Raw genomic sequence first — 13,490 nt, forward strand, 5'->3', positions numbered from 1 at the left:
ATGTTTTTCTTTTTCTTCATGTCAGTTATGACTTACATTAAATGTATCCGAACTTTGTGTTTTTGGCCTGTTTTTATATGTCAGATCAGAATATTTCCATGGTTTAATTTCACACTTAATCCTTCTCTGCATACGATCCCTATCCCACCAACAGAGGGAAGGATTTGGGGGGCCGTTGCCTCTTCCTGTAACGGAGCACAAGTCCAGTGTGAAAATGCACTCACCCCAGTGCTGACTCCGCTGGGGAAGTAAGCCAGTCATGAATGGGACTGCTGAGTATCACAAGAAATGAGGATAAGCTTTCCCACTGTGATTGTTTGACCAGTTAGAACTACACTACAGAGGGAGGACATGTTAAGCCCTTCCACGTTCCTATATGATCAAAGCTCCCATGCAGGTAAAAAACAGTGCTTCACCTTGAGCATTGAAAGCATAATATGGCATAGGATAGTAATTTCTATGCCAACTAAAATTTTTTGATTAACCACTTTCAGTAACAGAATATGCAACCACAGCATAGTGACACCTAAACAAATGCATTTTACCCCTCTGAATAGTATAGAGCTACTTTGCAGTAAAGTTCAGTAAATAAGCCTCTTCCACCTTCAAACATTCAAGCTCTTCATGAATTTAGTTCTGTATTGGCACATGGGGGACTATGTCTGTCATATTGTCGGGTCCAACTGGTAGGCACAGTTCTTGATAAGACTTGAGGGAATGAGTTTAGAGAAGTTACACTACCCTACACCCAACATTAATTTCTGCTCAGAGGTTGATCATCATGGTTCACAAGTAGGCTATCATACCCACTTTAGTTTGTAATTGGCTTCACCCATTTCCCCCTTTGTCTCCACGTGTTACTATGCCCATTGACAAAAAAACATGTTGGCTCATTGAAGGTGGTTAGATATGACCCTGGCCCTCTAGGCTAACATTGAATGGGGTGTTCTTACTGTTGGCTGAACCCAGTTGACCCAGGCCACACCTTGAATGACAAATCCTTATAGTCTACAAAAGCCAAGACTGTATACACATCATAGGCTACTGCGGCCAGGTATCAAGTGACTTTTTTGTCACAGAATAAGAGAATGAAGTGTTTACATCATACACTCCCCGTGAGCTCGTTAGACCGGTGTAGTGGGAGTGGCCCTTGAAAAACTCCTAAAGTAGAACCACATTTTTCAGTTAACTCTTGGGTTGGGTTCTATGAAGACGCAGCAGTGGTCCACAGTTATCGGTAAATAGTCGATTCCCCCATTACCGCGCTAATAGCGCACATGGTTGAGGATTTAAAATAGCCCACCTTCTCCCGTCTGACACCTTCTTGTCCTCTTGAACCTACAAATTGAAAAGAATGGAATCGAATGGCATTGTCAGTAAAGAAGGTGAGTCAGATATTATGTTGCTGGTCCTTCTACGGTGGAAAACCTAGGTTCAATTATTCTTATTCTGAACGCTATAATGCAAATATGCAATCTAGCCTAGGCTATAATATATTGCACGCAGCCTTATAACAGAGTTGTGTATTTATTTATGTGCGGGTCATGGTGATGAAGGGGTAACATTCACTTATTTAAAGGCCATCTGAAATGTTAAAAAAAAAACCTTTTATCTTTCTTAACTTTTGTTTTGGTTATTTTAAAATACTTTTTATTTATGAACTGATATCTATATAACAATGGTCCTTAGCACGAGATGTTGTGGTACCCTGAAGTAGTAACACTAATGAAGGGTAGAATTATAAATGGCCTAGGCATTTCCAGTAAACGTGTGAAGAAAGGTGGGGCAGCAGGTAGGCTATAATTTTATTTCAAGTATCTTTTTCACAAGGCCTTCCTCGTATGTGGCATTTTTGTGTGATGATTCAGGAATAGGCTAGTGTAAAAAATATCGTATTAGCGCTAGCCATGTCTATGTAGCCGAAAGCTGAACCAAGACAATCATTTAAAAAATTGCAGACTAAAACTACTTTCTGTGACATACTACACTTCACCTGTAAATAGCCTACATTGCGAAACACTGATACGCATATACAACGCCGCCCACATTAAACAATGCACACCTGAGTGCAGATACTTGGCACCAGGTCACACAAAACTCATCTCAATGCTACGTCTCTATAGATACAACTAATACACCGAAACTGGCGGTATTTAATTCATTCTGTTTAGACTGTCTAGACTCAGGCCAGGCCTAGCTTGAGGATGGACAATGTTTTCCTTGTACCACTAGATGGCCCCCCACCCTTCCCTATCAATATAGGACTCGTTCTGAAGTTTTAGACAGTTTTAACTGACGTTCCATCACAATAATAAAAGTTATCCTAGGTCGGTGTCAGGCTCGGGCCTTATGATGGCCCATTCTATGGAATTGGTGGAGGATGTAGCTTACTATCTGTTGAGTTCGTTTAAATGTAGCCTGATTTGTAGCCCATATTGCTACTTAAGCTATACAGTATATCACAGTTGGACGCAAGTGCATATTCTTCGTATACTTTGGCATAACATTAGGCTCATTCTACAGTGTCGAAAGATATTGTCCATCTGGAATCTTGGCAAAGCTGTGGCATCGAACAAGTAGGCTACTGTGTTGCTCTGTTTTCCCCTGTCGTCTTCGACGTGATCTGTGATTACAATGGGGATGTTCAAAGAGTGAACTTTGAATAGCCAAGTACACGCCCCAAAGATCCCGCACGGCAGTATTCACTTTTGAATGTATTAGACTGTGGTCGATATCTGATCTCTACGACATCATTTGGGGAAGTGTCACCATGCAGTGTATACAAAGAGAACCGCGAAGGACAAAATCGGAGGAACTACTTCATTATGCACAAAGCAAGAAAGAGGCCCGTATCAACACAAAACTCTTGGGTAAGATAGCTTTGATGAACTTGGCTGTCAAAAACGTCTCTGGGACCAATATAGGTGACTGTAATCGCGACTCCTTCGAAAATGAATCTGTCCATTGTTCATTTTAAAATCATCAGTGTGTTTTTGAGGATATCATTAGGCTATCAATGATCGTCCTGTCGTCATCAAAAACGATTATGGTAGTTGAAAGGTAAGATTAATTAGGCTACCTTAAAAGCAAGTCTACGTCATTGCACCGACACATAACATCATTAAGATGGCGAAAAGGTTTGTATCTCTCGTTCCATCTGTTTTATCCTACTGTTTATTGCTGTGTGTGTCTTGCAGCATCATATGTTGAAGAGAAAAATTATCAATCTATTAATTGGCACGGGCCAAAATACTTATTCAAGTGTGTGCTTTCAAAAAAAGAAGTCAAGGCTGAATAAGTCACATTCTTGCATTCTATCTAAATTGCTGCTGTGGTCGAAATCAGATTTTTTTTCAAAATCTGTGTTACGGAATCCAAATAGCTGTCAGCTCACCATACAAAACTCATGGAATGAAGATGAAGTTCCTCTTTGTGTTGAATCCAAACAGAACTAAAATCAGTTTTACGTGTAAAAGATGTGTGTCGTCAAGTATTATGTAATGACCTCTGGCAAATAATTGTAGTTCTTTCTCTCTCTTTTCTATGTCGTTGCATTAGGCTTGGATGAAGATCCAGACCTTCAGTTTATGCTGGGTGGCGGAGACCTGCTGAAGGTTCGTTCCAGCAACTGGAAGAAGACACGCTTCTACAAGCTGAGGGAGGACTGCAAGACCCTGTGGTATGAGTCACACAAGACCATGAGGGCCTCCAATCCAACCTGTGAGTCCTGCTTCGGCGTCCACCCCACATGTGTGTGAGCATCACGGTCGTCGTCACTCTGTGTGTCCCACTTTACATGAAGACCCGCTGTGGGTCTTGTTCATAGAGCACAATTAACCGAAGATAGCAGCCCTCATAAGGAATATACAATGCCTAAAATCTTCAATTTGAGATGGGTAAATGCCCTCCAGTGTTTTCCTTTTGAGGGTAAAACTCACAGCTTCACGCAGCTTAAGGACTGAGACTAATGTATTGTGGTGGTTCAAGCCAGTCAGAAAAATGCGTTTAATGCTAAAGCCCTTATAGTATCGATGAAAGGTTCATTTGTGGTCTCACGGGAGTTGGGTTGGATGTTTTTTTGCCAAGTTCATTAAACACTCTGGTATGCTCTTGGAGGTATGCATTTACAGTTACATTTCGTCATTTAGCAGACGCTTTTATCCAAAGCGACTTACAAGGATGTATACACATGTTTACACTGATGGCACACTGCACATCAGGAGCAATCAGGGGTTCAGTGTCTTGCTCAAGGACGCTTCGACTAGCAACCTTCTGATTACTAAACCACTTCTCTACCTTCTGTACCACTGTCGCGTGTGTCATTAAGGTCAAATTGGGTATAAAGAGAAGTTGATTGGAAATCAGGTATCACAAGCCAAACGATATGTGGGTACTGTAGAACGGTCACATAAAACTAAGATGGAAGGGGAAAATGTTTTGTGTGAACCCTTGAGCCCCATACCCTCATCTCTTCACTTGACGATCCCTGCACTCATGACATCAAAAACAAACGCCATGCCATCTACAAATGCACAAATTTGAATACATCATAAAAGCAAGTTAACTCAATTATCTTGTATAAGTTTGAGTGACTGTCAGTTTTACATCTGCCCATGCCATATTTTGTGGCTATATACAGTATATTCAAACATGTTTACAGCTGGGTATATTTAGTAGTGTACTCTTTATAATCAGTGCTTTTGTCTTTTACCTGTTATTCTTACTGATATTCATAGAGCCGTGCATTGTGCTTCTATGTATTTTGTTTCTTTTATACTGATCTATGATCCTGTGTAGGTCACTCAGCCAAATGGCAGAGGCAGGCAGGATCTATTAAGTCAAGTTGTAAACTACAAGTGATGCAATGAATTACAGATTATTTCCATGGTGATTTTTGCTTTATTGCTGTTTTATGGCAAACAGGCCAGTGAGTCAGAGGATTATGATGGATAATAAACAACAACTGTGCCTTGCTCGTTCAAACTACTGGTATAGGCGTATGAAAGAACAAGGTTTCAGAGTTGGACTTCCACTTTTTTTACTTCTCCCTCAGATTTATTGGTTTACTATGCGCGATTAAGGAAGTAGTCAGAAAACAAATATATTGTTATACAGAATGCATGCACTATGCACTACACTAATAGTACAGGGCACATGTTTCTAAAATAGCAAAAGAAAAAACTGCACAACCTGTGTGATATGTTCACAACCATTTTCAAATAGGGCTTAGTATCTGCTGGACTGCAGTCTAGCCACGATCAAAGCAATATCCCTCAAAGGTCTGAGTCATCTACCATTACGTAAGATGTATCTTTCTGTTTAAATGGTAATGAGTTTTAGGTTCAAAGTCTTTTCACTTCCTCTCAGACATCAGAATATAAAGTGATCCTCTGGGTTTAAGAGTTGGACTTCCTCTTTTCTTTTCCTCCCTCAGATTTCTCTGTCTACTAAACAAGATACTAAATACTTGAAGGAACTGAATTATGCGCATTAAGGAAGTAGTCAGAAAACAAATACATTATAAAGAATGCATGGATGCATTCAATCATATTACATGGTTTCTTGCATTTAATACTTCCATGTATTATGGAATTACATTCCAATATCTCCATGTATGTTGCACAAATAGATCATCCCATGAAATTCTCTGTCAATGCAAACCAACCACTTACCCTTGAATTTGTAGCATCATGCTCTTAATGAAGTACAGGAATGCAAGGGGTCTATGGTGCTGATTTAGAACTCACTTGTTCCCTTTGATAGTCTGCGTGGATGACATCGCTACGGTGAGGCAGGGCAGGCATACAGAGGGACTGAGGAAGCACACAGATGGCCAGGTGGAAGGGCGAGCCTTTTCCATCCTGTTCAAGAGTCGCCGCAAAAACTTGGACCTGATCGCCAGCTCTGAGCAGGAGGCAAACCAGTGGGTCACTGGGCTGGAGAAGCTCATGTCCAACATGGGCAAACTTACCCAGCAACAGAAGACTGAGCAGTATCCTTTTGAACGGTCAGCTTATCAGTGCCTAGGGCAATAAGATGCAGTAAGTCGTTTTTGTTGTGAAAAGAATGAAAATGCTTTATGCTCCATGACTTCATGACATAGTGAGACATTTTCACAAAACCCCTTTGCACCTTTAAGTTTCAGCCCTCTCACCTAAATAGTAACTTAGTAGGGGATGTTGCTTGATTACTCCCTAGTATAGCCTTGATGTATCTGTTTTAAATCCTTACATCAAAGCCTAAGCTGGATCTTCAACTGCATGCGCAAAGCAGACAAGGATTCCAACAACAAAATGTGTCTGAAAGAGCTCAAGAGCTTCATGCATCACATCAACATTGAAGTAGATGACAAATATGCTCAGGACATATTTGAGGTGATACTATGAAGAACTTCCCTTACAATGAATACAAGGATAACTTGAATTTAGTTCAATTCATGCAATATCCAATGTAAAATTGATTGATTCAAGATATTTATATTAAGGTTTATAACTGTTTGCCACTTTTTTAATAGCTGGGGCATTAATAGGTCGGGTTACGATACTGCTGAACAGAGGAATGATTTTCTCTCTCTCTCCCAGGAATGTGACCAGTCCAAATGTGGATTTCTGGAGGGTAAGGAAATAGAACACTTCTACGAAATTCTCACACACCGTGAGGAGATTGATGAAATCTATAAAGCCCACGCCAAGACTGGGGGCATGATGAACGCTGAGAACCTGCTGAACTTCCTGCTCACTGAGCAGAGAGAGGCTGTGGATCTGAATCATGCTCTCACTCTCATCGACAAGTATGAGCCAGACAGCTCTGGTAGGTAGACCCTCTAGGTCTTAAGTATATGCAATCCACCCATTCGAGGCAATTCAAACACGGCCACAACTTTGCGAGGAATTACAGTTCCCTTCCTCTACAGCGAAAGAGAAGAAGATGCTGTCCAAGGACGGGTTCATGATGTACCTGCATCACCCAGAGGGTATGATTTTCAACCCGTCCCACAAGGGTGTGTACCAGGACATGACTCAGCCCCTCAACCATTACTTCATCTCCTCTTCCCATAACACATATCTGATGGAGGACCAGTTGAAAGGACCCAGCAGCACAGAGGCATATATAAGGTACACTGACTATGCCCCCACTATATAAAGGAATCAAGTTCTTAGTCACATGTGTAAAGAGATGGTACCACACCTGTACCACACCTGTGACTGGTATTATCCCACTTGATTGGTATGAAACCACTTCACTGCCACACCAAACATTTGTGGACAAAGTTCACTTCCTGAAGAAATCTGTTATGGTGGTGGTCTTCTAACACAAGCATAACCCCTCTCAGGGCTCTTCTGAAGAGCTGCCGCTGTGTGGAGCTAGACTGCTGGGATGGATCAGATGGTGAACCGGTCATTTACCATGGTTACACCCTCACGTCCAAGATCCTCTTCAAAGATGCCATCAAGGCTATCAAGGACTACGCCTTTAAGGTACGCCATAAATCAAGCTCAATTGCCTTGGCGTTTCATGAAGGGATTTTTTATTAGACTGCACTGATTGGTTAATAGTTACCCCATTGTTCAACTCTTGTCACTCATTTTCACAGCAAGTAAGTTCACCAATAGTACAGGGTACATGTTTCTAAAATAGCAATATAAATAACTGCACAACCTGTGCGATATGTTCACAATTCTTTTCAAATAGTGCTTGCATCAGCTGGAGTGCAGTCTAGCCATGATAAAAGCAATATCCCTCAAGCTACGATGATAAAAGCAACATCCCTTATCTACCAGTTTTGTTTGATGTGTCTTTCTCTTTAAACGTTGATGAGTGTTTTGAGTTCAAAGTCCTTTCACTTCCTCTCAGACATCAGAATACCCAGTGATCCTTTCTTTGGAGAACCACTGTAGTGTGGAGCAGCAGAAGATCATGGCCCAGCATATGATCTCCATCCTGGGCAGTGCCCTCGTCACAGAGCCTCTCGGGAACCAGATACCCACAGGCTTCCCTTCTCCAGAGGTGAGGATGTATTCTGCTAAATCACTGGTCGCTGCGGTTTAGAACCAACCTCTTTTATTCTAGTTCCTATTACCCCGGGTGGGTGTCATCTTTCTGCAGCTGGAAGGAACACGTGTAATAATGTAAACTGACACAGGGAAAAAGTATTGAACATGCTTACTGATAATTATTTAATACTTTGTACAAAAGCCTTTGCTGGTAATCACACCTTCAAGTCGCCTCTGGTGTGGAGAAACTAGTCGTATGCATTGCTCAGGTGTGATTTTCGCCCATTCTTCCACACAAATCTTGAAGGTTCTGTTGGCCTCTTCTATGAACTCTGATTGTCAGTTCTTTCCTTAGATTTTCAATCGGATTCAAGTCAAGTGATTGGCTGGGCCATTCTAGCAGCTTTATTTTCTTTCTCTGAAGCCAATTACTATGTTTCCTTGGCTGTGTGTTTGGGATCATTGTCTTGCTGAAATCTTGTTTCATCTTCATCATCCTGGAAGATGGCAGCAGATTTTTGTCAAGAATGTCTCTGTACATTTTCCCATTCATCCTTCCTTCAGTTATGTGAAGCTGGTCAGTACCATATGCTGAAAAGCAGCCCCACACCATGATGTTCCCACCTCCGAACTTCACTGTTGTCATACTGTTTTTAGGGTGATGTGCAGTGCAATTTGTCCTCCAAACATGGTGTGTATTATGGCATCCAAAGTGTTCAATTTTGATCTCATCTCATCTGACTATATTCTCCTAGTTTTTCACAGGCTCGTCCAAATGTTATGCAGCAAACTTTAAACAAGCTTCAACTTGCTTTTTCTTCAGCAATGGAATCTTGCGTGGTGAGCCATGGCAGCTGACTTTCTGAATCTCTCCACAAGTGGTCCTTGGCTCTTTAACAACTCTTCTGATAATTCTTTTCACTCCTCTGCCAGAAATATTGGGAGGAGCACCTGGTCGTGGCCAGTTTATGGGGAAATGATGTTCTTTCCAATTCCGGATTATGGCCCCAACAGTGCTCACTGTAACATTGAGAAGTCTAGAAATGCGTCTGTAACCAATGCCACCAGTATGTTTTGCAACAATTAGGTTGCGCGATCTTGCGAGAGCGCTTTGCTTTTACCCATTATGAGATGTGTCTTGTGTGACCCCTTGGTAATGAGACATCTTTTTATAGGCCATCAGTTGGGTCTGAACCAGCTGATATTAATTTGCACTGAAAAGGGGCCAGATTGCTTTCTAATTACTGATAGATTTCAGCTGTTGTCTTGGCTTTCCATGCCTTTTTGCACCCTTTCTTCATGTGTTCAATATTTTTTCCCTGTGTAGTTTCACATTATTACACATAACTTAATTTCTGAACTTTCGTGTTCAATACTTATTTTACCCGCAGTATACAAGATTGATCAAGGATATCAACGCTGAGGCAATTTCTGTGTATTTGTGTATTTAGTGAAATCGCTTTGTGTTTGTGTGTGGACTATGAAGGGTTTGGCTGGATGGATCTGTATGGTGCTCGTGAAATGTCTGGATGAGAGTCCAAACAGCTGGTGACCATTCAGCTCCCTGAATTCTGCATCTGGCTTTTCCAGCTTGCTCTGCTACATCACCTTTATGCTTCCAACTTTACTGAACATTGGCGTTCATATATATTGCAAAGATGAACCGCTAGTGTTAGTGTAATGAACCCCTTAATACTTTGTGCATAAGAGACTATTATATAATGTCCAAATTGGGTAAATGCTCACTCTTCGCATTCAGGTGGTCAGCCACTTCTGGTGGTGCTGAATTGAAAAATCCCCTATAATCACTATGGGGATGTGGTTTTGCCTCAGAGGAATTTGTATTTATATCTTGCATAATATTTGTTTTTCCGTCAGTCCTCGGATGAGGCGTGTCTTTGTTTGGTCAAGCCACTGCTAACAATAGTGAATGTTCTCGTTTTCTTTTTTCAGAAAGATCATATGAGTTGGCAAACACCTTGAATAGTTTTGAATGTATATTTTCACCACTTGTGAGGTTTATTGATTAAATCATGCTGTATAGGGATAGGAAAGGCAATGAGAGTGTTTTTTATGTTGCTTATCAGTAATACACTGACTCAAGTGGTTTTGTGTCTGGATGTCGTTTAGAGACTGAAAGGACGGTTCGTGATCAAAGGAAAGAGATTGAACAAACTCGAGGACAGCTTCATCACGAAAGCCAGCAGCACTGAGGACATTGTCTCTGAGGAGGAGGAATCTGGGGACGATGCAGAGGAAGAAGATCAAAAACCTAAGGTACTCAATTGGCCTCTGTAACTCTAAAAACAAAGCACAATTTTCACGCTGAAATTCTGTTCAGGTATCATAAGGCCATCTTAATGAATAGGTTACTGGTTATCTGTTGGTGACTAAGTCATGTGTTCTGTGGGCTTGCAGGAGAGCAAGAAGTTGAAACTGGCCAAGGAACTCTCTGACATCGTCATCTACTGCAAAAGTGTGCACTTCAATGGCTTCCAGGATGCCAAAGACAACCTGAGCTTCTATGAGATGTCGTCTTTTAAGGAGGGTAAAGCAGTTAAGCTGGCGGAGGAGTCAGGTAAAACATTTGGTGTTGACAGGAAGTCTTCCTAAAACAGTGTGTTAGCTGTCATTATACTATTACCAAAATATATAACTAATGTAGATACATTGGGTTTAAGGAATAGGTTCTTTCCTGTTTCCTGTAATTTAAGCAGATCATTCTACTTCAACCCAAGATGTAAATGTCTCTTTGTAGGACTTGTCATTGTAGTAATAATTGTAGGTATGTGATAAGAATCATTACAGATAATGATTATGAAGGGCAGGAGTGCAAAGGTGAAAAGTAAGAGCTGTCTTTCTATTGCAGCTAACCAGTACATTCACCACAATGTTGACAAACTCAGCCGGATCTACCCAGCAGGCCTGAGGACAGACTCCTCCAACTACAATCCTGTCCCACTTTGGAACAGTGGCTGTCAGATAGGTTGGCTACAGCACTTGGTGATATACATATGAGCCAGAACAGTTTGCACTTTGAGGGCAGATCTCTGTGTAAAATGTGCACAAATAAGCGCGTTAGCGAGCTCATTTTGATAGATAAAAAAACGCCCCTCTTTATGGTTCGTGGTAGCAACTTTCGATAAATCACCATAGCAACATATCAATTAGCTCTAACCTGCTTCAGTGCAGGCTAACTTAAGCTTAGCTGGATAAGCTTGCCACACCCCCGGAAAAAGGAGGGATCCCATTGGCCAAGGATCGATATTAGATAGTTAGATTAGCGCAGGGAGAGAGTTCTTTGCGATCGCCAAGATCCATTATTCCATCGCTGACGATTCAGGCGAAAAGGAATAATTAATTTACAAGACCTTCTCGAGTAATTTATTGCAACCACCACAGTCTTGCGCTTTTTGCTAGTGGTACATTTTTGTAGTGTCAGCGTTTCAGAGAACAAAGCACTCATAATTACATGACAGTGTTATTAGTACACCATAGCATATCATTATTGTAGAAAATGATTAAGGTGGACTCATGATAAGAATAGAGAGAAGTACTCACAATTTATTTTCACTGCTTCAATTTATTGCATTTGTTATTAATACATTTCCATTTAGTCATTTAACAGACGCTTTTATTCAAAGCGACTTACAAAGACATGTTAAACTACACCAAGATTGGTAGATATCACCGCATAGACATCTTCATCCACCGCTCCTTGTATTGCTCTCACAGCGGTGGTGGTGTTGGGTGTTGCCATGGTTATGGTCTTGTATTCTTCATAAGCGTTCATGTTCATCTCCTGCTTGCCAGCGGAGAAAAAAAAGCCTTTTACTTCTAGTTTAGAACCATTACACTGTTAGAAAATCATTGTTTTGGTGATCTACCTTTCCTGCCTTTTGAAGTAGGACGTACATGTACACGCGCAATTTTCCTGATAATTTTAGCCAGCCTTTGACGAGCTGATATATATCCTGTCCTCAAGCAGCTCTCTAATGTTAACAGGACAATTGATTAACTTAGCTTCAGCCATTACGACGAACGGGGCCCTGATAAGAAGGAAATTCAACGTTTGTTTTTGTCTGGCAAAGTGACGTTTTACATGAGCGGCTGTGATGAGATACAGACAGTAATGTTTTCAGACGTTGTGAGAGATAGAGAAATGTTTTTGAAAGTCAACTTTTTCCTGTTGTGCATTTGCAGAGCTTCAATCATGTGTCTACCCAGTAAAGCTAACCCTCCATCCCTCCCTCTCCCATTTGCCGCCTTCTAGTTGCTCTGAACTTCCAGACTCAAGACAAAGAGATGGATGTGAACCAAGGCCGATTTCTGCCCAATGGACAGAGTGGTTACATCCTGAAGCCAGCTTACCTGAGGGACAGGGCTTCTGAGTTTGACCCCATCACACTCACTCGGGGAGAGTGGCTTCAGCACAAGACATTTCATGTCATGGTCAGAGTCTAGCTTATAATTCATGCGCTTCAACCCTCAAATAGATGCGAGTGCACAACTGACAAGCATTAATGGGTCCTCGAATTCGTTGCTCACTCTGAAGGGGTTTGTTTTGTTACCAGGTGATTTCAGCTCAACAGCTCCCCAAAGTAAATCCAAAAAAGACATCCATCGTTGATCCACTGGTGAGGGTTGAACTCTATGGTGTGAACAGCGACGTGGCTACAAAAGAAACAGAGCACGTCGAGAACAATGGTAAGATATAGCCAGCTTTGAGACTTAATTATTTGTGTGTCTGTATGACACAAACCTACATTTCAGTTTTTTTTGTTGCCATTTTGTGTTTAGGATTCAACCCAAGCTGGAATACCACTTTCCAGTTTGATGTTTATGTGCCAGAACTGGCTCTGGTGCGGTTTGTGGTTGAAGATTATGATTCCAATTCTTCCAATGAGTTTGTTGGACAGTACACTCTACCGTTTACCAGCATACAATGTGGTAAGTCTGTCATGTGGTGTGTCAAGTTTAATACCCATCATCCCATCAAAGTGTTTCTCCTGTGAAAAGGTCACCCTCAGGGACCACAGAGGCTCCTTAATTTCAGCCAAATATGTAACTCAGTTCCAGCTTCATTTTCAGAAGCACATTTTTAATTAGCCCCACCGAGCAAAGGCTCTTTGGTGAGAGCATGATAGGAAATAGTATTAATTTAGTCATGTTTGGTTATTTTTCCAGGATATCACCATGTGCCTTTGTTCAACAAGAATGGGGATCTTCTACCTTCAGCTAATCTTTTTGTCCACACCATGATCCTGGATGACGCGACACAGTCTTCACAATAGCCTCAGATCAAAACACCCTTTTCAAAAAGGAAAATCCAAAAATCAACAAAGACCATAGCCACTTTGCACATCCTCTGAGGCTTGGAATACGCCAGGAGGAATTGGCCCTTTCTCTTCTATTGTGACTCTTCCATCAAATATCTCACAGTCTCTCAAAAAAGAACAGACATGAACAGACACTTGCGTGAAGTGTAATCGAAAA

General features: G+C 41.3%; 1 protein-coding gene across 1 annotated transcript; it reads left to right on the forward strand.

Annotated features, from left to right (window-relative positions):
• Positions 1-2,770: 2,770 nt before the first annotated feature.
• On the forward strand, positions 2,771-13,296 carry plcd1b (phospholipase C, delta 1b; the record flags this gene model as incomplete). Its single annotated transcript, XM_080837521.1, has 15 exons — positions 2,771-2,870; positions 3,559-3,720; positions 5,764-5,992; positions 6,245-6,374; positions 6,582-6,810; positions 6,914-7,115; positions 7,334-7,478; positions 7,855-8,007; positions 10,125-10,271; positions 10,413-10,572; positions 10,864-10,980; positions 12,268-12,446; positions 12,569-12,701; positions 12,795-12,944; positions 13,182-13,296. 15 exons carry the CDS (start codon positions 2,771-2,773, stop codon positions 13,286-13,288), a joined length of 2,343 nt encoding a protein of 780 aa, XP_080693647.1. The 3' UTR covers positions 13,289-13,296.
• Between the last annotated feature and the right edge of the window lie 194 nt (positions 13,297-13,490).

Source organism: Sprattus sprattus (genome assembly GCF_963457725.1).
Source record: "Sprattus sprattus genome assembly, chromosome: 4".
NCBI lineage: Eukaryota > Metazoa > Chordata > Actinopteri > Clupeiformes > Clupeidae > Sprattus > Sprattus sprattus.